Source organism: Motacilla alba, chromosome 2 (genome assembly GCF_015832195.1).
Source record: "Motacilla alba alba isolate MOTALB_02 chromosome 2, Motacilla_alba_V1.0_pri, whole genome shotgun sequence".
NCBI lineage: Eukaryota > Metazoa > Chordata > Aves > Passeriformes > Motacillidae > Motacilla > Motacilla alba.
This window is the reverse complement of record NC_052017.1, coordinates 10,347,115-10,372,017: the sequence shown is the minus strand read 5'-3', so window position 1 is coordinate 10,372,017 and position 24,903 is coordinate 10,347,115. Positions and strand designations below refer to the sequence as shown.

The window sequence follows — 24,903 nt, the reverse complement described above, 5'->3', positions numbered from 1 at the left end:
TACCGTTACTGCTGCCGAACTGAAACCGCTGCTGCTGCAGGGAGTCAGTTACCTCCAGTAACACTGCATCGGGTGGACTGACAAGGAGGATGAAACTTTGCGGAAACACCGCTGGAATTCCATGGTTTTTAATACAGAAGGGCTGGGAGATACCGAATGAGGAGTTTTTGGTCTGCAGACGGAGTGACAGAGCGCATCAAAGCTAACCGCGACGTTCTGCAAGTAGGCTGTTCACTCTGAAGCCTACAATGCGTAATTGAAATGTGATTAATTCCTCTGCTGATTAGCACTTGGAATAAACCTCCACCTAAAATTCTTATTCATTGTAGCAGATAGTGAAAGTCAAAAGAGGCCTTCGCCTAATTATTTTCTCTCTTCCGGCAGATTATCTTAACTGCCTTAGAAGAGGTCTGTAAAAAGGCCAGAAGAACATGTGCCAGTGAGAGCTGGAAATATTACATTTTCTTTTAATGTGCTTCCCAACTACAAATCTGCCTGCAGTTCTCATTTGTCTTTTTTCCTTTCTACTCACTTCTCTGCATGTCATATCTTAAAGCTGTATTAAACAGCAACAAAATTCATGGTTTACTTCTTTACTAGCATATTTCTCATTACTGGAGGTCATTCTCCAAAATCACCAGCCTAACTGGTTGAGAACATCCTGTAGTTTTAGCCTATTCCCTTCTTCAAAGCCACTAAAAGGGAGCAAACTAAATAGCTAAATGGCTTCAAGGAGTGGAAAAGAGGGGAGACTGCACAGGCAAAAGGAGAGGGACAAGAGATGGAACAGAGGTGCCCAGGAGGGAGCTGAACACAACCTGACCAAATGCCCCAGTCCGATGCTTTGAATTCTCTTCAGAGTTGGTGCAGTAGTGGGTGGCTCAGCCATCTTAGCCAAGTGACAATGGAAGTTCTCAGCTGTTCAGTTTCTAACTAGACATTTTTAATCCTCATAATCCCTACCAAAATTACTTTACACTAATATAACAGTACTGTACTGTACCAATTTTAGCTATATGTATGAAGGAAAAAAATGTCCAGCAGGAGTACAAAGATCCACATTAGAGATTTCCTGGAGAGAACACTTGGCAGCTTCCTTCTCCTCTGGAGCAGCACACTCCCCAGGAGCAGAGTGCACTACAGAGATGACCATTTTTTTACCTGAAGAAATGCCAAATACTGAAATGAGGAAAGATGAGCTTAAACAACTTTTTCCTTGGTACAGGGTGCCTCACCTGAAAATTACCAGGCCTTGTATGGATGCAGTTGCTTTTTCATGAGAAGAGAATGACAGGTGGCCTATTGCCACTCTAGCTCTGCTACTGGTTTGGTTTTGTCACGGCACTGCAGGAGTAGCAGGCGCTGTGTAATGTGTAGGAGCAAGTACAGGACAAAAGACTGCTTCTCACAAACTACCTGATACAAAAGGAGAGACATAAATAGCAATACAGGAGCCTAGGGAAACAGGGCAGTACTAGTCAGCACCTTCTCAATAGGTTATTCAATAAGACTACAGTAAATAGAGTGGAAAAAGTTAGGTTGTCCTGGACAAATCTACTTCTGCACCCATGGCTGGACGTGAAAAGACAAGATAGGAGGCCTGGGAAATCAGCAACACAACAGAACAATATCTGAACCTCCCAAATTAGCATTTTTCAAATCTGTAAATGTGGCAGGAAAAGGCAAAGCCTTCTGTCCAGAGCTCAAACCAAAAGAAATAAAAACAAAACCAAACCAACCAACCAAAAAAATTAAAGGGAGAAAAGGACTCGAGGGTTATTTCTTGATTCATATAGGAAACCTTCTAATAACTCCTTCCTAGAAGAGTGGTTTCCTATACCATTATTCATTCACCTTATGCTGTATAAAAACATTTGGAAGCCATCCATCACAGCACTCTTTCCATCAGCTTGAGATAGCAGAACGAAATGCAAATACAACATCCTACTTAGATATTTAGCATATATGTATTACATTCTTACTACAAAGACATCTGTCTTCTCTGAAGTGAGCTGAAGCCAACCCACTTCCCTGAAAGAGGCCTTTTAAGAAGAGTCAAGGGAACGGGAGATTAGTTAAGACTGGGAAGAATTTACCTCTCATTTCAGATAAAACCCAGGTTGTTTCTCACTAAGCACATGAGTGGATCATTTAGACAAATATTTTCTGAAGGGCTATGGTTCCAGGCAGGAAAGGACTCACAAGAGAAATTCTCTAGGGAGACCAGGAACAAGGAGCGCTCTGTAGCTGAGAAGGGTGAAGTGGAAGTCTTAAACATCAGAGCAAGTGAACAGGTAGCTGAAAAAGAAGAAGTTTGGATGTGAAGGGCAGGAAAGAAGCCCATTAATTTTCCTTGGCAAATCTGAAAACTGAGGACAAGCATCTTTCAGGAGTTTATGCATTCTAGGCTGGGGTTAAATCCCAGGTTTGTTCAGCATTCATTTAATCTTGTAGCTTGTGATCATCTTGTTTAATTTGCTGGAGAATTGAAAGGTTTTTCTTCAGTTTGGTGGGTGTTGCACTTCCCTTTCTCTTAGTAGGCACCAAAACTATGTCAGAGGTTTGCAACTGGTTGGATTTTCAGGTGAATGAAAGACTTTTCAGTTGTTACAGGAAACTGTCTTTCCCTTGTTAGCTGAGTGTTTGAAAACAGTCAGGGGACTTCAGGAGATGCAAAAATTAAGTCTCAAAAGCATTTGTATGTCACTTCAGGCATTCTGTTTATGCAGGGTGGAGTAGGAGTTCTGAGGGTACAGTGAAGTGCATACCATTACAAAAATTAGCGTGCTTTATTTTCAACACAGAGAGCTTTGAAGGCAAAGAGCAAGTCTGGAGGGGAGCAAAAGGAAAGATGATACAGGTGACATAAAACCCGGTATCTGGTTAAAGGCTTGGGAAGTCTCTCCCTTGTTTGTTTTGTGAAAATGGTTTGTTTTGTCTCCGTCATGCTTTGTCCCTGCTTCTTTGCCTCTCATTATCCACCAGGACTTGTTGCCACTTCTTGCTGCTCACCAGCGTTGACTCAGGTAAAGTGCTTTCTTTGCCTGTGCAAGACAAGAACTGTAATTGTTTCTGACTGTCAGGTTCTAAAGTGCTTGTATAGAAATTTTCAGTAGTTATTGCTGGGAAGAAAAGCCTTTTTTCTCTATCATCTATAAGCACATTTTACCTGGTTTCCCTCTGCTGTGCAGCCTGAAGGTCACTGTGTACACCTGCTAATGTCCCATGCCAGCCGTGCCCCAGGCACAGACACATCTCTGCCTCCCAGGGGAGTAGTTTCTATTCTAAAAGAGCTTCACTCGCAGGAGAGCTCCTTGTTAACTCTGTTGTCATCATATGAAATGCTGGTTTCTATGTCCATCTCAGTAGTTGGTTTTTTTTTTTTTTTTGATAAATCTGTGTAGCTTGTTTTGTTACTTTAGGAAAATTATAGAAGAAAAAATTACAGTTTTGTTTATTTGTTGTTTTTTTTTTTTAATCTGGAACGATGAAACAAGCAAGTCATTCATGTAGTGAAGGATGTTCTCACTGTATCTATGAAGATATATCAGTATATATCAGTCTCCAATTACTGTTTTACTGTTCTTTTGTGCCAGTGAGTCAGCAGTAAGTAATCTGCAAAGTAATGAAAAGTAAACTCAATAAAAAGCAATCTGTGTACATTTCTGTCCTTTCTGACAGTACATATTTATTATCAACAGTCCTGTGATAACATTAAATTTGTAGTTCATTAATGAATAACGCAATATTAACATTAATAGATAATGGTATGTTTTATGTAGTTAAAAGGATATGTAGCAGACAACACATTGTTACAGTCCTCTTTTTTTTTTCACTTTTGATGTTCTGCTGGTTTCAAGTGGCTTTCACTCAAATCACCTCCACTCTTCTTTCTTTCAGCAAGCTCTGCACAGGGGAATGCTCTAAGATAACCCACCCCATCCCCCGTCCATTGAAAAATATTAACAGTCCATTTGAACATTTGTGCTGTTAATGACATCTCTCAGTGACAGGCCATCTGTCCTGTTCCCAGGAAAAATCAAGCAAACCTTGGAGTGCTGGAACTTGACCTGAGAGGGAATCAGAGCAAGCCATGCCTCCAAGACATGTTAAATGTCATTTCTAGGCTTTTTTATGGCATCCAGTCATAAACCCAAATCTGTGGACAAGCAATAAACCAACCAGCAAAAGTCTTGCTGAGAAGGTATTTAGCTGTGGTGGTGTGAAGTTTCTAGAAGCTGGTATTGAAGTTTTTCTAATTTGTTATCAGTGCATATCTAAACTCCCCAGTTCATCTTGACATCCTGCCTGTGCTCCATTCCTTCCCAGAATGTTTGTTTCTTGCCGGGCCCCCCAAGAGCTCGCTGAGTCGGGCAGTTCCGAGCCTGGCTAGCACAGGCACTGCCTGCCAGCAGCTGTAGCTGCCCGCGCCGGAGGGAGCCAGTGCTCCCCGCTCCGGGGCCACGGGCCGGGCTGTGCGGCACACGCCGAACCTCTTCAGCTCGGAGGATGCTACCGCGGATCAAAGAAAAGCATCCAGGATGAGATGTGCCAAAAAGCCTGTCTCCCTGATTTTTTTAAGACTTTGCTAAGCCTTCTGATGTTTGCATTCTTGTAACAAACTTTCTCACACACAGTTCTGTAAATAACTTATGTTTTGCATTCTTTCATGGAGGAGGAGAGAATTGATGGACTCTTGGTCTGTCCAGTGTCATTGGAGAGGTGGCACTGTCACCCTCCAATCCACTATCACTTTTGGAAAACTATAAATGTTGGAGTAAAGGGCCCTGTTTTTTGTTCACCTGGAGAGCAGCAGTTTCCGTGTCGTCTCTTCGTGTCGTATTACGACAAAAGCCCTGTTTCTCTGCAGTCCCGGGCTTATGGCCGCCACCGGGAACGCTCCCAGAACGGAGCAAAAATTCCGTGCTGGAACTGCTTGCCACAAACACCGGCACATCTGTAGGAGCCGGTACTTGGGCACAGTCCTTCGTTTTCGTGGGTGGGTGAAAAGACCATAAGCAGCGCTTATGTTAGAAATATTCAAGCTTTAGACATTGGAATGGGCTGCCCAGGGAAGTGGTGGAGTCACAGTCCCTGGAGGTGTTTAAGCGAAGCGTGGATGCGGCACTAGGTGCCATGGTCGAGATGGTACTGTCCGGTCATAGGCTGGACTCGATGAGCTCAGAGGCTTTTACAGCCTCATTGATTCTGTGATTCCCGTGAAGCCAAAGGCTTCTCCCTGCTCAGGGACCCCGAGCCCCATCCCGACCCTCACCCGGGCCGGCTGCGGGCCCCGCCGCACGCCCCGCCCGCCGCGCTGCCCCGCGCCCATTGGCCAGCTCGCCGCCGCGCCCCGTCTCTATTGGCCAGCGCCGCTCGGGGGCTGTGTCGCGATTGGCCGCGCCCTCCTCTCCCCCACCTGTCACTGCTGGCGCCGCCCCCCGCGCCGCAGTGGGGCGATCGGGCGATGCGGTGACGTCAGCGCCGGGCGGCGGCGCCATTGGCGGGCGGGGTGTGACGAGCGATGTGGCGCGCGCTGCTCCGGGCCGGGAGCGCGGCCCCTCGGAGCGGCCCCGGCGTGAGGGGAGAGCGGCGGGGGCCGAGCGCACGGACTGCGAGGTGAGCGGGAGCGGGGCACGGGGCTGTACCCCTGTACAGAGTCCCCTTTCAGAGCTGCCGAGCGGGCCCAGAGCGGCCACCCTGCCCCTCAGCCCTGCCGAGGCGCTTCCAGGACTCTGTGTCCGGTTTGTGGACTCCTCCGTACCCGAGAGACGAGGAGCTCCCGGAGCGGGTCTGTCGGAAGGCAGCGGAGGTCACGAAGGGACTCACGCGTCTCTTAGAAGTAAAGGCTGGGGGAGCCGGGTCTGTTCAGCCTCGAGGAGAGACAGCTGAGAGGAGACATTGTTCATATCTATAAATATCCGTGGGTGGGTGCCGAGGGGATGGTGCTCATTGCTGAGCAGTAAGACAAGGGGCAGATGCGCAGGAATTCGCACCTGAACGTGAGGGAGAGCTCCTTTCCCGTGTGGCTGCCCGTGCAGTCGGTGTGGAGCCCCCTCCCCGGGGATACTGCAGAGCTGTCCGAACGCAATCCGGTCCCGTGTGCTCCAGGATGAGCCAGGCAGAGCAGGGAGGTCACCAGGTCACCCTGGGTCCCTGCCATCCTGACCCGTTCAGGGATTCTTTGGGCTGCCGGGAGCGGGGCAGGTGTTGCTTTGGAGGTGCCTCGGGTTGAAACCCTGTTCCCGAGCCTTCAGAGACTGTGGAGAGGAGAAATCCTCGTGCACAGGATGCCTGGCGTTATAAAGCAGCCAGAGCTGGTGCACAGCTTGATCTTTGGAACTGGAATTTCTGCCACTGGCAGCCCATAAAAATGTTAGGCTCGGCATGGCTGTCCTGCAGCAGCTGCTGCAAGGGCTTCCTGAGAAATAAAAATGTTTCAAGCACCTGCCAAGTGTTGCTATGTGATTTGTATTGTGGATAAGAAATTTCAGGAAGCTAAAAGCATATAAACCCTCTCAAAATAAAATTGGCGTGCAATTTACACCATGTCAGAGAAACAAGCTATTAGGTTATTTCTCCCACTCTGCCCAGAACCTTATGGATGTTGTTTTTAGTGAATGACTGACTCTTCATTGTCTGTCCTCAGTAGAAGGTGTGCTACCATCAGGATGCCTGAAGTAAACACAGATCACCTGGATGAGCAGCAGGTGCAGCTCTTGGCAGAGATGTGCATCCTTATCGATGAAAATGACAATAAGATTGGAGCAGAGACCAAGAAAAACTGTCACTTGAATGAAAACATTGACAAAGGTATGGTTTGCCTATCTTCCTATTGAACCATTAAGTTGATTAAATGTTTTCAGAAGCATAGTCATGATTAAATTAAAGCCTTGATCTCAGGTGAGTGTTGGATCAAGCCAGAGTGTTGCATCAAGTACCTCCCCTTAGGCCCCTCCTCCTCAGCGTAAAATATTTCATGTTAAAATTCTGCAGAATGGATGTACACTCAATTAGAGGCACTTGCAAAGGAGAGAAATGTGTATCAAGCACATACATGCTTGATAAATATTTTTAACTACATTCTGAAGATAAAGCAGTATTTTTTTCCTATTATGGATACCTGGTTCTTTGTAGCTTTTTCTAAAGAATGCTGTTTGCTTCTTTGCTGAGTTATTTTCAATTAGAAAAAGATTTTATTTTAAAGCAATTCAATCAGAGTTCTACTTCAAACACTGCTAATAGGAAAGGGTTGAACTGATTTTGGGTTTACTTGAGGTTGGTCAGATTCAGCAGTCTCTTATGGTAGTGTGTGACCTCTTTTTATGTACTTAGGGAAAGCATCTTCCTGAAGAGTGAGGAATAACAGACTCAAAAGGTGAAGAAAACAGCAATTATACTGTTTTTAAAGGAGCCTATTTTTGTTCTGCTTTTGCAATTCTTGAAAGGTCTTGAAATTCAGTTTTTTAGGAATTTTTGAGTCATCTCTTTTTGATTGTAAAGTTACGGGTGCCAAGTTCTCCTTGGAACCTTGCCCAAATGTGCACATTCAGAATGGTGAACTGACTGAGTGTAGAAGAACTCCTCCGTTGCATTTTGGTCTAGGAACTCTTCTAATTTCATGTTTTGCATAACCTGACTTAGAAACCTGAATAATAGCTCTTGAGCTATTTAGCAAATCCCTGGTTTTTAACATATATTAATTTTAAATTGGATTATGTTAAAATGAGGCCATTATAAGCCCATAACTGTCTTCATATGTTTACTCTCTTCTTAAATATCTTATATATTTTTATTTTTTTTTAAATATCTTCTTTTTTTTTCTCTTATTAAATATCTCAGTTTTGTTGAGTTTTTGGGTGTTTTTTTTATTTTTAGGTTTACTGCACCGAGCTTTCAGTGTTTTCTTATTTAATACGGAAAATAAACTGCTGCTGCAGCAGAGGTCAAATGCAAAAATTACATTTCCAGGTTAGTACTGAAACACTGTATTTATATAAAGGTTTTATTTGGATCAGTGCTTTAAAAAAATACATCAATCCAATCCTGCAGTGTAGCTCATTCTGAGGTTTTAGAATTTGCTGCTTTGGAGAGAACATACTTTCAATTCTTTTGAGAGTTCAAAATATCTTGTGAGTGAAGTAAGATAATGGGAATGCTTGTGTATTGTTATATATATTCTTGGGAAATGGTTGTTCCCTGACATGTTTGATCCTGTTCGTGCAAGGGCAGAGGGTGTGGTGTTTACCCTCTCTGCTGCAAGGCATTTATTGGAGTTGAAGAAATGGCTCTGGTGGCTGTGGAGAGTGTCCCACTGCGCTGGTAAAAGCTGATGTGCAGCAGAGCCCTGGTGCCTGGGAGATCTGTGGACCTTTGTTTGTGTTGTTTTAACAAACACTTGTTTAACTCTGCCACAAGTGAGGCAAAAGTGTGGCCAAAGCATGCAGTGCATGACTGAACTGTTACTGTCAATGCAGATAGAGAGGCATAAAAATCAGGAGGGGAATCAAATAGAAACAGCTTACATGAGGCATGCTGGAGGGAGCATCAAGTTGTCCGTTGCAGAATTTTCAGTGGAAAACAAAATCAAGTGTTTCCAACTTGAGGAAGGAAGACCTTTTTCTTTTTTCCAAGGGAATCTTTAGAGATTGCTTTTAATTTTTTTCCTTCTCTGCTAACCAGTCAAAATGCTTAAATGTGGTTTGTAGATTTTCTAACTGTATTTTAGATGCTTTTGAGCTTGACTTTTATAGGCAAAAGGTTGAAACAGAGTATGGATTGGTTGTCCTTTAAACACAAGTATAAACTTTGTATTTTACTTACTGCCAGCTGTTCTTGAAGCTCTGGGAATATTTTCATGTTTCAGTTACATATGAACTCCCAAAAGTAATTTTAATTAGCATTTGAGAGATAAACAAGGCCTTTATAGACTGGCTCTCTTAGTGGATGTGTTGGGGATAAGAATGCCTGCCCTCATGTGTATCAAACACTGGTCTGCAAAGTAGTGCTTGGCAGAGGCAAATCCCAGTGCCAGATATGTAAAGGAAAATAGGAGGTGTAAATATCCTCTTTCTGGGACCCTTCTCTGCAAAACAGAAATGAAGCTGGGATGTGTTGAATAACTGGCCTTTGTCTCTGGGGGATTTTGGTGTTGTGGTTTTTTGGGTTTTTTTCCCAGGTCCGTATGTGTGTCAAAAATGAACTGATTGAACTTCTTGCAGATTGTTTTACCAACACCTGTTGCAGTCACCCTCTAAGCCATCCACAAGAACTGGAAGAAAATGATGCCATTGGTGTTCGGAGAGCAGCACAGAGACGGCTGAAAGCAGAGCTGGGAATTCCCATGGAGCAGGTAAAGAAAGGAGGGACAAACAGGAATTCTTGCCGGCATTTGCCAGTTTACAGACTGTGTCTGGCAGACAGAGTCAGCCTCAAACCAAAAAATGAACTTATCTTTGGAGATGCAGAGAAGTGAGTGAACTTCCAGAGATCCCTGGAGGGCAGGGTTACACTTGGTCTGTCTGACCTTGGCTTCAGATGGTTGTCAGGTCTTTTCCTTGGGAGGTGAGGGGTAGGTGCAAGTGTTTGTGTTCACCAGTGCTCAGTGAGTGTGCAGTAAAGTCTGGTAAACATTATTTAAAACGTACCACATAGGAGAAATACACTCCAAGTATTACAGGGTGAGTCTGGCTAGAGAAATGCTGAGCAATTCATGCCATCAAACTGCTTCAAGTTTTTATTTTTCCTAGTAATTCTTTGTGAACAAGTGCATTGCAGTTGGACACTTGGGAACAATTTCTAAGGAAGAGGATAATAGCTGATAAATTGTCCTGCAGTGCCCAGCAGTGCAGTTCTCCTGGTCTGGCAGCACTTCTGACAGGTGTATTTTTTAGGTACCTCCGGAAGAAATCTCCTACCTGACACGAATTCACTACAAGGCCAAGTCTGATGGCATCTGGGGAGAACATGAGATAGACTATATCTTATTTGTGCAGAAGGATGTGACGCTGAATCCTGACCCCAACGAGATCCAAAGCTACTGCTATGTGACGCAGAAAGAACTGAAACAGCTCTTGGACAAAGCTGCCAGGAATGAAGTTAAGATTACTCCATGGTTCAAGCTGATAGCAGAGACCTTTCTTTTTAAGTGGTGGGATAACTTGAATAACTTGAACAAATTTGTTGAGCATGAAAAAATACACCGAATGTGAATAGCTGGGATAAAAGGTGCTGAAGGCTAGCAGTGATGTGTCATTTACACTGAGAAATCATGATGTTTGTGCAGAGAATTGCTCCACATGGAGCATGTTTAATTTATACAGATGTCATAGCCAGTGTTTTTACTTCTGTCTTTGTCACCTCTTCCCCTTCATCCTTAGTTCTCTTGGGCCTGTTAAGATCTCATGTAAAATGGGTACCAGTAGCATGAAACCCCTGGGTTCCTCTTCCTCTCTTGCCTGGTGAAAGATCCTCAGCCTGAGTGTGCCCTGCACAGCTGGCAGGGAGCCCAGGCACCTCCTGCCCAGCTCAGGGAGGAGGGCTGGGGTGTTCCCACTGAACTCAAGCATGCATTAAATAATGATTACACATGACTCTGGGCTCTGCTGTGATGTTGAGAAGACCAACTGCCAGAAGAAAAAAGCAATTCAATGTAATCAGGATTATTTTTAATTGCAGAAAGCAAATCTCTTCAGCTACTGTACTCTATAATTAACCAAACCCATAAAATCTTAAGTAATTGGATTGCCTGTGTGGAGTAAGTTTGACTTTGAAGTGCTGACATATGTGTTACAGCTTTAGATAATAAACACTGTTTGGGGCTTTTTCCCCCACTAGGCTTTTCTGATTAGTTGATGGTTGAGTACTAGACATCTCAAATTAAAAAAAAAAAAAAGTTAATTACAGCAAGTGTAAATGGTACCTGTCTAATGTCAGTAGTCTGTCTTTGGGGACAGGATGGGCACTAAATGGCTCTTCTCCATTTTCAGAAAACAAGGTATCTTGATACAAAAGTTTTGTTTTTTTTTTTTTCCTGTAATAGTCATTCCCAGTCAACTCAAACCCCCTGAACCCCATAATTCAAGACTGACAATTTGTGAGCTTACACTGGGTCTTGATGTCAGTTAATTAGAAATTGTAAAAGAGTATCAGAGCTAATCCTTTTTGATCTTGCAGTTAATCAATTGCTAGTAACTTAGGAGGCTTTTTTCAATAAGACAAATACTCAAGGGTTACTTCAGTTTTAATTATAGACTGGGGAGGAGGGAGAGTCCTCTAAAAAAGGACCCTTTTGGGATGTCTTCTGTTAGTACACTACTCAGACTAGTTTTTAAGGTCTCCTACAGCCTGATGAAATAGGATGTTTATCATACCACTCATCATTACAAGCAAACATGATTGTAATGATTGTGTGTCTGGGTTAGGGGTAAAATGAACTTTTTCCATGGTCAAGGTTTCTCTTTCTCATCCCTGTTGTAACTGCAGCACTGAAGCTTCCACGTACCAGCACCTCCAGTGGTTCAAGGTTTTAGAGCCAAGTTTGTTGTGTATTGGCCAGAACTGATCTATTGTTTCAAAGCATAAAATACCAGGTGAGGGAGCAGTGATGTGATGTAGCAGCTCTCTTGAATTTAGTGCAATCAGCCATGTTACCCAGCTGTAGGCAATGGAGAAGTTCTCAAATACTTTTTAAATCTAACTTTATAATTAAAACACCTTGCCTAAACCCTTGGACTGTTGTATTCTTTCCAGATGTGAAGCCACATGGAGAATAATCTGTTGTTGCCACACTCTAAGCAGCACCCTGCCTATTAAACACCACTGAAGCAGCATGATGTGGGCAGGGCAGCAGGGCACAGGTCTACTGGAAAAATGTTCTGTTTTTCTCGTTCAGTTTGGAGCAAAAGCTGGCAAAACAGATCCTGAAGTAGAAGCCCTGTGCATACAAAAGCTGAAAGAAAAGTTTTGCTTAACAGTTCCTAAAAGTCCCTCAGTTTTTCTTGACATTGGTCTTCTTTGCAGCATTACAGTCTGCTTTAATTCTGAATTGATTACACAAAGTAGATGAGAGAAGCTCTGTCAATGTACACATGCTGCAAAAGCTGACATCTGAACAGTTACTGGCTGTATTTCAAAGAGTAGTGATTTGAGGGTTCTTTCTTCCCCCTTATTTTTTGGGGGGCATGTGTTAATTTTTAACATGGATTTGAAGTGTGCTGTTCAAGCAACACATTTATAATGCAGAATTTCACAAACCTCTATGTAACCGTTGACCAAGTAGGGACAAAAAGAAAATATTTCACATTTGACAATATATTTTGCCTTGAGCAGGACAGAGAATTTTGTCTATCAGGTCCTGAAGTGAAAATGTCTTGCTAAGCCAAGGATGACAGTAGCATGTCACAGCTTGGCACAAAATTTCAGTCTGATCCTCATTCTCTACATATCTGAAATATTAATCTGAAATATTCCAGGTTGTAAGGTGTAACCTTCCCCTGCTGTTAGGTTATTACAGGCAGCAGGTCAGTACTAGAACTGCAGTTTCTCCTCCAGACACCCTGCAGCTCAGTGAAGCGGCAGCATTGCTCCTGTGCTTCCGTGCACAAACACAACCTTTGTGGATTCTTGATGCTTTCCTGTTACTTCCCCACCCCTTTCAGCCTTCACCAGCAACATAAACTCATCACAAAGGATTATCTGCATGCAGCAATCCAAACCTTACTGAACCCAGGCATTTGTTATTAATGGTAGTTTAACAAAGTGTTCACATTTCTAGATTTAACCTCATTTTAAATTAGGTTTGTATAGAAATAGAAACACTTTACTGATACATGAAAGTCAGGAATAAGAATATGCAAGAAAGTGTTTTTTACATCTGTTTATAAATGTTTTCTGCCACTAGAATTGGGAAATTTCTCTCATGGTATTTCTTGGAACTGCAACATCAAGATAATGAAATACCGAACTTGAATTATCTTAACCACTAACATAAAACACACTTAACATAAAACTAACATAAAACTAACATACTTAACATAAAACTAACATAAAAACACTACTTAAACACCAAGTATTACCAAAAAAGATGACAGGACTAGAAATTAGTTTTAATAAATTTAATTTTGATTTTAAATTTGATTTTTTGATTAGTTTTTAATTTTGATTCAGAAGACTGCTTATCTTCTCTGTGTTTTGCCGGATTTTCTCTTCCCAGCCAGCAGATGTCTTGGCTTCAAGTTAAATATGTGCCTGTCTGCCTCTCCTTTCCTGCCCAGGCGATTCATTTTCTTTTGAGCTTTCTTTGCCATGATCTTGACCTTCTTCACCATCTATTTAAAAACAAACAAACAAACATGCAGAGTAGTTTCCTCAGTAATCCAGGTAACAAGCTTTACCTTTAAAAAACCCACTAAGCTGGGTGGTTTTATCAAGGACATGAACACCAACTCTAGAACAGTTCCACTGTGACACTATCAAAGAGGCACTAACCCTCCTTAGCAAAACTTTCCAGTGCACTAACACAGGATCATGCTATGCCTGGAATTCCTCACTTACTAAAGGGGAACCACAGTTTGCAGAATTCTTCCTTCAGACTTGCATTTAGAGACAAGAATTAAAATGTACATCCTTGGTCTGTATTATTACGTGTTATTTGTAAGAAGGAAGAGAAAGAGTCCAAATGAAAAGATGATGAAGCTGCAGCGAGACCAAGCACAAACTCTGGACAAACATAACCAGCCTGCTCTGAAGTTTCCTAGGAGCTGCTTTGGGTACAATTATGCTGGCTGAGCTGCCAAGCAGGTAAATACAGATAAATAACAAACCTTTTCATCCCGAAGGCCAGACACATCCCGTGGTGTGCGAGAGCAGCTGCGACTGCGCGACACCGACCTGGGCGTTTCGGACTCATCGCGCTTCCGTTTCCTCGTGGTGCTGCGCGACCTCCTCACATAATGTGCCTGAAATTGAAAACATCGTCTAGCCTTTAAAGCCAGAAACAATCAGCTCATTTCCTATCAGAGTAATAGGAAAAACAGGAAGTGAATTGCAGTGATAAACTATATTGGTTATTCCACAGTAACATAAAGATCTTGACAGCTGTTGGTCACTGTCTCTCTGTCCTACAGGAACATTCAAATTTCAGTGAATATTAGCTTTTTTTCCTCCACAATTACTAGCTGGCTTTTTTCTTTGGGTGGAGTAGACTCAAAAGCAATCAATAAAAATATACAAATTAATGGATAGCAACACTTAAGCTATTTTGATGAAACCTACCCTGATTAATGTCCTGTGCACCAGGCAAAGCCCTAAAGAATTTCAGACATGGAAGACTGATCATGTATAGCATAAGTATTACATTCCTAAATTGCTCCTACATCAACATGGCATGGCAGCTCTGAGAACCATAAATGCTTGCTTCAGATGTGTAATGTTGACAGTTCTTGTTTCACAACTCCTTGTTTAGCTAAAGAATTAGAGATCTCAAGATCCAGGGAGCTGTAATACTGCTGGATTTGCTGTACAAAATGTTTTGGGGTTTTAAAATTTCTGTTTAAGTCTCTTAAAGGGCAGTCTCTGATGAAGAACTTTATCTGCCTTACATTTAAAGATGCCAGCTGCCCTCAAATTTTCAATTACAGCTCATGGAATTAATGATCTATAAAAAGATAGGCCTGATCTGTTGCTATTACTGTTTCTGACATAGTAGAGTCTCATCCAACAAAGCAGACTTGAAAATTAAGATGTATGCTTAGCTAAGCCTGTTCTTGAATCCTACACAAATTCCAAGAAAGCAGTGCACATGTATGTATGATTCTTGATAAATGTTAGTTTTCCAGCTTATACAATCTGTTTTGATCACATTACTCAAAAAATTCCAGTACCAACTGCCTCATCTGCAGTTCCTAATTCATCCTTATTAGATCCCACCTCTCTCTTGTGCCAACTTTAAAAAGCATTTCAAGTGTGCTCAAAGAAATTTAAGTCTCTTTTAGACAAATACTATGTTTAATTAGCAAAAACTTACATCATCTTTATTAGTCATGTCAAGTCCAAGATCAGTCATTTCTTTCTCTAACACCTTCCTCTGGACCTGTAAAAACACATTAAGAAAACACATTTCTTTTAAAAAAATCCTTCCACCTTACTTTTTGTCTCAATATACCACCACAAGTCCATTATATTCACTATATATTTCTGGCTTTATCACATTCATATGCAGGTCATTGACGTCCTACCTTCACATTTCATTTTTTGCAACTTATTTTTTTGCACCCATAAATTCTGCTTCACAGGACTCCAATGGCCCAACATTTCCTAAAGATCTTATAATTAGTTTGCTTTTTTGGGGGGAAGCTGACAAGGAGAGATAGTTCGGTCAAAAATTACTCCTTTTCTCCCAAAAGGCACACACTCTGGAGAAGAGATCTTGGGGGCAATAGCAGCCTCATTCGTTTTCTCAAAATGTCTAGCAATCAATTTATTACTTTGCAATTGTCCTGGACTGGTCAGAAAAGACTCTGCCATCAGAAAGTGATACCTGGCTACCAAAAAGACACATCACCTTTTCCAAAACAAATTTTACGTGATTGTGATTTTAAGTAATTATCTAATTCTTAGCATTATTTGAATTTTAAGCAAACAGACAATATACAAAAAAAAAAAGTTAAACAAACTGAATCATATTATTAAAAACCTTTTCTGCAATATATATGGACTCACAAGACTCACATACATGACACAAAAAAAAGGGCTACTATTCCTCCTCAGCTAAGCAGTGACCAGAACTCCTGGGAGAACAGAAGGAAGCAAGCAGTGACAGGGCCAAGTATGAGCAAAAGCCATCAGTCCACTACCTGACAGTGACACATGCTTTCATGATGCTGTTACATGGCAGCAAGATTTTTTACAGATCATGCTTTTACAGAACATGTTCTACACTCACCTTTTTAGCTGTTCTAGGCATCCTTGGACCATGAACATCTTTTTCCTTTGACTGCAGGATTTTCAGTTTCTTCTTTTCTCTTATCTTCCTTGCCAATTTTCTGATTTCCATCATTTCTTCATCTTCACTTTCTGATTCACTGTCATATTCTCCAGCAGCTTCTCTCAGCTCTTCTTCTTTCTCCAATTCTTCCAGTTTCTTAGATTTTGAAGAGATAAAATGGAGATCAGATCCTTGACTTATGATCCTCAACATTACATTTGTGTACGGGCCATGACAGCACATAGACCCTTCAAAGAAGGAACTCCATTGCCTGATAACCCCACTAATGGGGCTGGTGACAGAGATTACTGTGAACCCATGGGCACACTGCTCTGCAGACTAACTCCATCACTCCACATCATCACTTGGCTAAATTTGTGTGGCTGCCCAAAGCTGCCCAGGGTGTTAAAGCAGCTTTCTGTCCTGTGAGCTGTGCTTGCTCTGCCATTTCTGGAAACAGATTCTGAAAAACCCTTCTCTTCTGACATTTAACATGAGTCCAGAACACCAGCAATTCACAGGAACCCAACTGCATAACTGGCAGGCTCTATGGGCTGCACTCATCACTCCTCCTCAACAACCCAGCAGGAAATCCAAACAGTGACTGTTATTAACTAAAAATGTTACAAATTGAGCATCCAGTCCATTTCCTCCATAGACATAAATCTGATGGATGAATTTCATATTATTAAAAATACATAAACTTTGATAGCTACATTCCTGTAGCTGTAGTCAAAGAACAAAGAAATATAACTTCTAGTGCAAACCTGATATTTTAGAATGGAACAGATAAGATCAACATCATTGTGACAAGGTGAAGCAATTTTCCATTCTTTTGAAATTCTATCCTTTATCATTCAAAAACTAGTATTTTTTCCCATGACAACTGCGACAATGCAAAAAAGAACAGGTTCTCATGATACATTGTTTTTAATCTACAAATGGTAACTGACATTAAACAAATAAGAGATAAAGAGGAAAGAATAGTGTAAAGCAAAAAAATGGAAAACTCACTCTCATTATATCAGGATCAATGTAGTCAAGTATATTATGGCCTTCCCATATCTCTGGAATCTTATCATATTTCTCAGATGAATTCATTAAGTCCCAGTATTCTTAAAAATACAACAAAATTTGATAAAGAGACAAAAATTAATTTCAAAGAATGTTCCCTGACAAAAAACAACACACACACACACACACACACACACACACACACACACAAAAGCACCCTATCCCTAAGAATTGGGCAGCATCTCTGCTATATTCACAAATATTTCTGACCTCCATGCTACTGCCAAAGATTGTTCAGTTACGTTCAGACCCACTGCCCCAAGACATGCCAGACAACAAAAACCCAGCTGAAACACAGTACATGCAGTTCTCTCTCATATTGATACTTTCTTAACAAAGACAGCATCAGAAATTAATGAAGCACTACAATACAGAATGGAAAGAAAAAAATCACTTGAATCATCAGACCAGCTGTTTCATGTCTGTGACTCCAAAATGGGAAACAACTGAGTATCATCACAAAACACATCAGTAAAGATCTCCAGTTCTGGAACAGAAGGATAGTGTGCAATGAAATGGTGGCACTGGCAATTAGTTGAAAGGAGTCAGGTTTAGGTATTCCCCCTTAAGGTTGAAATAGCCACACTTTGATGTTTAGTAATAATAATGGTAATACCAATTCTTATCTAATACTTACTCTGCAGATCCAGAATATAATCATCTCCCATTTCAAGTTCAATATCTCTCTCCTGCAAAGACATACATGGCTTTAGATACCATCTAATTTAGAAGCTATGGACTCACACAGCAAATTTAAAATCCAGCTGCTGATTTCCTGATTTAGAGATGCCACTTACCAATTTCCTCTTGGGAGTGTCTACTTCCATGCGTTTCTTACGAGCTACTACTCCTTCAGGTATAAAAGGCAGTCGCTCCTGGAATAAATCCACCCCAATAAAAAAAGGAAAAGTTCACATCAATTTTTTTTACGCTGCTATAAATCACCAGCTGCACTGTAATGTATTTCTGAAGAATACAAAATCCCAAGCTCCCAGCAGGAAAGGCACTTACAGACAATAAATTGGAAAACTTCATCATATGAATCTGTTTGCAGATTAACAATGACAGAATTCTTATTCTACTTAAGAAGTACTGGGAAATACATTAAACAGTGTAAACACGTAGCCTACCTTGTTATCTCTTTTGGTTGGCATGGCCAAGTGTAATCTATTCAGTACTTCATTCACTTTGTTTCCTTTCATTTTAGTATCAACACGATGAGCCAACAGTCTGTCACAGGCCTAAGAGGGCACATGGCAAGGTAGGTGAAGAACAAAGCCTTTCAGAAACAGCAAATGACACTGCAGGCATTCAATCCCAAGCATCTGGCTTCACATCTTATTCTCTTTTTGTCTTATACCTCTAACTCTCAAGAAAGCATCAAATTATTTTATATTAAAAGCATCCTGGGAAGATGCAGATGCAGGACTCAGAAAAAAATCATAATTTAAAGAAAAAGGTATTACGACATTATTTTCCATTTTCACCCAAGCTCGCTGAAGAACAACAAGGAAAACATTTTTGAAGTTTATCACTATAATGCAGTCTAACTGAGAATAAACTCATACAAGTGAAGCAAGATGTTAGCTGTTCATTTGAGATAAAACTAACAGAATGCACCTACCTCTGTTTTAACTTGGATTACACCTTCTTCAGTTAGCGTACTTGTCTCTATTACAGAAAATCCTTCTGCTTCAAAAGCTTCAAATATTTTCTAAAATTGAAAAGTTGACCCAAATAATGACATCCTGTGCATTTCTTAATATACCACAATACATTAAGATCAGAAATCTTAATCCAGTATCAATACATACAATTTTATTAGGAGGTGTTTTGAAAAAGATGATGCTAAGTTTACAATTATAGTTCTATTTAACCTCTTTCTTACTTTATAAGCAAATAACTACTTTTTAAAAGACATCTATAAATGACCCATAAGGGGAAAAGAGTGAGAGAAACAAAAATTCTATATGCTTTAGCCTGTAGATAAAATTGAATTAAGCCTGCAGGACCTTCTACTGCAACTGTTCAGCAAGACCTCTGAGTCTTGTGCTCACTGTGCCTGTCACTGAAAGGATTATTGAGTAAAGCTATTGTCTAACTTCCAGTTAAGGCAGTAACTGAAAGTTCTTACACCATCAGAGAGTTCTGAAACCATTAAGAACCTACCGTCTGTTTGGCATTTACAATATTTAGGCAAGGACTACATTAGACAGTACTAAAGAAAGATGGGGTTGAGACCTGCAAAGCTACCTCCCACAGCACTATTAGAGCAGTTCAATAAAGAAATGATCATGTAAAAGATTTTGCCCAATAAAAATTATAACCATTATAATCCACAATGCACACACAGTATTTTTGTAAACATCAGAAGACCAAGAGTGAGAGAAGTATCCTAACCTGACTCTCTTCAGGAAGTTCTGAAATCCTCTTCACATCGCATTTGTTTGCAACGATTATAAGTGGCTGATAAAAAGGCAAAAAAAAAATCTTAATTCAAGTTACCATGTTATAAACCCCTGGGGTTTGTTAATAATGTGAACAAAGCTCACCTTGTTAGCAAACAATGGCTTAATATTTCTGAAGAGCTCCACCTGCTCCTCCAGGCTATGCCCACACTGCTCAGACACATCCATCACGTAGAGCACAGCAGCACACAGATGTGCCAGGGCAGTGATAGCCTGCATCTCAATGGTGTTCCTGTCCTCCAGGGGGTGATCCAAAATACCAGGAGTGTCTACTACCTAAAATTAACATCATTAAGCCAGGTGTTGCTGATCAGCTATTGCAGAACACATTTGATTGTTCATATATTGTCTTTTTAAAGACAGCGACAGTTTTTCCTTTCAGTCACAAACAGAACTGTGAGCTCTGCCAAACTGAGAATGTGAAAATGCAGAAATGGAAGAAGAATGAATTTTCATAAACAACACTCCAAGTATTACAGAGGAAGGGAAAATGCTGCCCCTACCCAGCCCAGAATTTGAGTGATAAAAAATGATCTGGCTTTAGTCAATAATTCCATTCCCCATCTTCCCTCCTATTGAAAACAGACCCATGCATGTACATTTTTAGAGCAAGTTTTGACTGCTGCTCTCACTTGGCACACTGCACCTTTCACAGCAGCTGCCAGACACAATCTGTCTCATCAAGACACAAAAATACAGCTCCCATGGCAAAAAGGCACATCAGGCTATAACCAGCTCACTCTTTCAAGAAACTGAGAGACAGTAACAGTTCTTACCTGCCAACGTAGATACCTATAATCCATATGTCCCACAAAGAGAGATTTCGTGGTAAAGGCATAAGGCTGCACTTCTACATCTGCTCTTGTAACCTTCAAACAAGAATTAGTCACACACATTTATTTAAAATTTTCTGAAGTTGCAAGCAGTACATCCTAATTATGATACACTTCCTTTGCTAGAGGGGGAATAAAAAAGCTAAAAATTGGTTATTCTAGCTTCTCTACAAAGGTTTGTCTATCAGAAAATATGCTAATGGGATGCTATTTTGGAAAAGATAAGGATTTTTAAGAGTGAAATCTATCCAAAATTTCCATTTATTCCTCCAGGAATTTCATTCAACCTCTACTCACATATTTGAACTTGCTCCTGCTCACATCAGACACTACCACAACTATATCAAATTGTTTAGAAGTTACCTTATTTTAATTAAATTGTATCTCGATATTATCTATGGAAAAACCCCTCACAAACCTTATTTATAAAGCTGGATTTCCCAACATTTGGGTAGCCACACAGCAGAAGAGTTCGTGTATTGGGATCAATGGTTGGCAAACGAGACAAATGCTGTCGCACTGAAATGTGAAAAAGATTTTTTAAGTATCTGTGATAATTTTAGTTTTACTGAGATGGAATAACTATACATATGCTGAATTGTTTACATAAAAATTAGTAACATTATGATCATTTATGAAAGTATGTAATAATTTGCAGACATCACAAGTATCCACATACAACAAAAATAAAATTTAAGAAATATTTAAAAAATGGAGACCACTGTCTTACAGCTAGAATGACTACACCAAGTCAGGCAATGTAACCTGAAGGATTTGTAAGTCTGAAGTAAGGAGTAATGTCTGCAAAATCTTTAGCAACATTTTTCACATACATGTTAGTGAAAAGAATGGTAAGTAAAAGCATGCTTGCAACTTTTAAACAAAGAAAAATTTTTATCACTTAGTAATACCACAAAATTTAATAAATATTCAAGGAGAAAACTGTTTTGCTGAAAAATAAACACTAAGTATTTGGGGATTTTAAAACTGTTCCTGTGTTTCCTGGACCTGTAACCTGTACTAAAGGCATTCTTCTAACTGCTACTAAGCCTAGCAAACTTTCCATCCAATAGGTGGTGCCTTTTTTCAGCCCATGTGTAACACCAACCTTGCTCCAAATACTCCAGGCTCTGTTTCTGTCTCTTGATGATGGTGCACATGCGTCCCAGGGCCGCCCGCTTGAGCTGCTTGCAGCGGTACAGAGAGTCCCCATACTTCATCAGCCGCACGTAGTCCTTGGCCACGCTGCGGGCACAGCAAAGCACAGTTCAGCAACAATCCCCCAGGCACGGGCAAAACCACACACATCAACTGTGGGGTTTCACCCCCGGACTGGGGTGACCCCAAAAGATGGAAAAGTCCCTCCTCTCCTTCGAAGAAAGACTCAGTAGTCTTCTGTTGTCTGTTCTCAAGGTAGTTTATTGTTGGTTATCTAAAAGATTCTTCTCCTGAACTGCTGTGGCCCGTTCAGCAGCTCAGACAAAGGCACACTGCCCTCCCAGGGGGCTGGTGCCATCTTTTATATCATATATTACATACTACATGTTTATACCTTTTCCCCAACACCTACTATCTATATTGAATGGTGACTTTCTACACTAATCCAATCTGTGAGTGCCAACATCACCAAAGACATGGAGGTTAGGAAGGAGAAAGAAAGAGGACAGGGCACACCCAAGTCCCTCCATCTTAGAACCCCTGACCCCCATGTACAAAACTTGGACCCCTGCATTCAAGGCTTAAACCCCCCCTGTACAGCACTCAAAAATCCTACCCTTCACTTCGTGACTACTTCTACTACAATATCTAAACTTTTGTGACTTCTTGTTCTTCCTGCAAAGTTGGTAAACTGTTCCGTGGGTCAGATTCAAAGCCACAGGGGTCTCTGGCTGCATGCCAGGGTCTCAGATGCTTTTGACCTGGCTCTGGAACGTCTGAGAACGTCTGCAGGACATTCTGAGTTCCGACAATCAACGGCCCTTACTTGTCAATCAGGTTCTTGGCAATATTGATCTGCCCCAAAGCCAACTTGTAGTGGTCTTTGTCGTACAGAACGTTCATCAGGTCCGCGTAAAAAGGATGAATATCCTACAACAAAAGCACGATGTTAAGTCTCCTATTTTCTTACTCTAAGATGACTATTTCTTGCACACAATGTAAGTTATTTTCTTTTTCTCCACAACAATGGACTGGAGAACAAATGACACCAACACAAATGACACTAAAAGCCAAACAATCTTCATTACTCTCTTCTGTAAGAAAAATAATCTGCTTGGTCATTAAATGCATGCATCTTAATTGCTCTGAATTTCTTCTGCAAACACATCTCTGGCTTATTCAGAGTTTCCAGTGGATCTTTTGCTTTCTAAAATACTTCATATCACAACTTTGAAGTCTCTCTTTTTCAAGTAAAAAAACTGCAAGAAGCCAACAGAAATTGTCTCTAAAAGGAAATTCATATTACAGCAGAAACACAGCAACATTATTAATTCCTTTTCTTTTCTGAGTGCTGCATTTAATTCTATACAAGAGGAGACAAAAAGGGGTTTTTTATGCCCAAATAAATCCTTAACTTTTCAAGGAAGTGGCATCTTTGGTACAAATCTTTAAAGTAGTGTATTTCAGCTAGTTATGTATTTACCTGAAGAAATTTCATCATGTGATGTTAAAAAAAAACAAAACCATGAGATATTTCTGGGAATTCTGGACCAACTCTCACTGGATATGAAATTATCAAGAAAACCAATTTAATAGGTGAATAATTTCAGTCTGAGCAGAAAACTGCCCCTAAAAAAGTCCTGCCGGGCACATGGATACAGTTGCAGTTCTTGGAACTTAATACTGTGTTTCTGACACGACCCTTTATGGGGCTGAGGACAACATTTATTGTTGTCAAATTAACTCCTGAAGATGGAAAGCAATATGATCTATTTCTTGGTATTTCCTCAGGAAGATTACACATAAGCAGAATTTCCATAGGCACACACAAAGAAGAAATAGGCAACACAACATACTCAAAATCCCCACATTTTGACTTAAATTAAAAGCAACTTCTGTCAAACATATCTGATCAGCTAAAAGGTTGTAAAATCCAGCCTTCAATGACCATCCATGGGCGCAACTTAGACTTCTGCTCTTCACAGGAACATACTACTTTTGCAGTACAGGTTTTGCCCACTACTCATAGTAAAATCTACTTGAAATCAGCCAAATGGTCTACACAGAGAAATCCGAAAATGAGAAAACACTTACATCTAATTTCGGGAAATCTGTTAAGATCTGAGTGAGTCTGTCATGGTAATTCTGTTGAGTAAATTTGACTTTTCGCATATAAAAATGTCGAATCCGATGGATTTGATAATGTTTATGAATGACAGTTGGGGTCTTTCGCTGGGTCTTTGACAATGTCAAATCTATGAAGTCCTGCAATCGAGGAAACACGATTAATCACACAAAATGTCAAGTTCTTGTAAAGGCAATAATTTTATTTTGGTGGAGGAGCACGCTGACGAGTTCAGTGCATCCACAGTTGGACACGTATGTCTTAGGGCAGGCAGGAATGAGCAGTTTGCACATTCCCTGCCCAGTTTCTATTGGGAGCTCCCCTCACCGTGCTTAGTTTAAAACCCCTTCCTCCGACTGGCAGAGGACTTCATTTTGAAGCAAAACGCTGCGATGAGTTTCGGAATGAGGCAGGTTTGGAAAACAGGAGGGATTTTATGGAGGACACCCCCGCAGGGAGAAGCACGGCCTCACGATCCCTGCTCAGGATTCTGACAGGACCCCCCCGACACTGAACATGGTACGGGCCGCCGGGCGCAGCAGCACCAGCACGGGCGAGTCCACGGCTCCCGCGGGAGGGGGAGGAGGCGAAGGCCGACACCACGCCGGCACCGCGGAAGGGACAGGAGGGCAGCGCGGTCCTCGGAAGCTGCCGAGCGGGGGAAACGGGAGGGACGGCCCGGTGCGGAGGGCACTGAGGGCAGGGGCCGGGGCAGGAGCAGGAGCGGGGGAGCGCGGCCGTACCTTGGCAGACGGAACCACCGTGATCTTCTTGAAGTTGTAGAGCGCCATGGCCACCGCCGCCGCCGCGCCACGCGCCGGAAAGGGAGCGCGCCCGGCGCTCTCGCGAGAGCTGCGCGCGTCCGGCCCGGGCTGGCTGAGGGAGGGAGGGACAGGGAGAGGGAGAGGGAGGAGAGCGGTGGAGAGAGAGGGAGGGAAGATGGAAGGGGGAAAGGCACTTGGGGTTTAGTCTGGGTCTTGCCAGAGAAGCACTTGGCCACGAGCAGGGTTCTGGCAATGGCTCCCTGTTGTGAGGATTAGGGGCAGACATGGCTTGAGCGCCGTAGGGCCGAGAAAGCAAAATACACCCTCAGCCTGTTGGGCCATGAGTAAAGGCTGATTTCCATTAGCGCAAAGGAGCTAATAATAGAGAGAATATGGAGGAGCTAATAATAGAGAGAATATGGAAGGGACCCCGAAAGCCTTATGGGGGCCAAGGGGCCCATGAATGGCCTCGTCCCCAAGCTGTCACAGCTGCAGT

At 41.7% G+C, this 24,903-nt stretch overlaps 3 protein-coding genes across 6 annotated transcripts in view; 1 reads left to right on the top strand and 2 right to left on the bottom strand.

The window, feature by feature from the left end:
• Positions 1–257, bottom strand: part of WDR37 (WD repeat domain 37) — a 44,368-nt gene extending 44,111 nt beyond the window's left edge. The window contains exon 1 of one of the 2 annotated variants that reach the window (XM_038127461.1): positions 4–257. The gene's annotated coding sequence lies outside the window, so the exon portion shown is untranslated. The remainder of the gene's footprint in view (positions 1–3) is intronic. The other variant, XM_038127460.1, reaches the window with a different exon arrangement.
• Positions 258–5,490: 5,233 nt separating this feature from the next.
• Positions 5,491–11,731, top strand: IDI1 (isopentenyl-diphosphate delta isomerase 1). Of its 3 annotated transcripts, none has more exons than XM_038128959.1 (5): positions 5,491–5,619; positions 6,650–6,813; positions 7,879–7,971; positions 9,222–9,352; positions 9,894–11,731. In XM_038128959.1, exons 1-5 carry the CDS (start codon positions 5,525–5,527, stop codon positions 10,209–10,211), a joined length of 801 nt encoding a protein of 266 aa, XP_037984887.1. In that variant the 5' UTR covers positions 5,491–5,524; the 3' UTR covers positions 10,212–11,731. The 3 variants fall into 3 exon arrangements, with proteins under 3 accessions (XP_037984887.1, XP_037984888.1, XP_037984890.1); XM_038128960.1 differs by having other exon boundaries at positions 5,494–5,619; positions 6,653–6,813; XM_038128962.1 differs by lacking the exon at positions 5,491–5,619 and adding an exon at positions 5,634–5,842.
• A 1,369-nt stretch (positions 11,732–13,100) lies between these two features.
• GTPBP4 (GTP binding protein 4) lies at positions 13,101–24,461 on the bottom strand. Its single transcript, XM_038128958.1, has 17 exons — positions 24,387–24,461; positions 23,613–23,783; positions 22,345–22,448; positions 21,469–21,605; positions 20,779–20,879; positions 20,304–20,396; positions 19,612–19,803; positions 19,460–19,525; positions 18,684–18,773; positions 18,190–18,300; positions 17,857–17,934; positions 17,697–17,748; positions 17,000–17,100; positions 15,944–16,141; positions 15,026–15,091; positions 13,824–13,958; positions 13,101–13,328 (listed from the first exon to the last, which is right to left on the bottom strand). Exons 1-17 carry the CDS (start codon positions 24,432–24,434, stop codon positions 13,176–13,178), a joined length of 1,896 nt encoding a protein of 631 aa, XP_037984886.1. The 5' UTR covers positions 24,435–24,461; the 3' UTR covers positions 13,101–13,175.
• Between the last annotated feature and the right edge of the window lie 442 nt (positions 24,462–24,903).

Excerpts from the sequence above, each read along its gene's own strand:
- GTPBP4 (XM_038128958.1), bottom strand. The coding sequence starts at position 24,434 with ATGGCGCTCTACAACTTCAAGAAGATCACGGTGGTTCCGTCTGCCAAG. Across the intron at positions 21,606-22,344 it reads GCCAAGAACCTGATTGACAA|CGTGGCCAAGGACTACGTGC; the intron begins GTAAGGGCCGTT and ends CTGTGCCCGCAG. Across the intron at positions 19,804-20,303 it reads ATAGGTATCTACGTTGGCAG|GTAGTAGACACTCCTGGTAT; the intron begins GTAAGAACTGTT and ends TGTTAATTTTAG.
- IDI1 (XM_038128959.1), top strand. The coding sequence starts at position 5,525 with ATGTGGCGCGCGCTGCTCCGGGCCGGGAGCGCGGCCCCTCGGAGCGGC. Across the intron at positions 5,620-6,649 it reads CCGAGCGCACGGACTGCGAG|TAGAAGGTGTGCTACCATCA; the intron begins GTGAGCGGGAGC and ends GTCTGTCCTCAG. Across the intron at positions 7,972-9,221 it reads TGCAAAAATTACATTTCCAG|ATTGTTTTACCAACACCTGT; the intron begins GTTAGTACTGAA and ends AACTTCTTGCAG.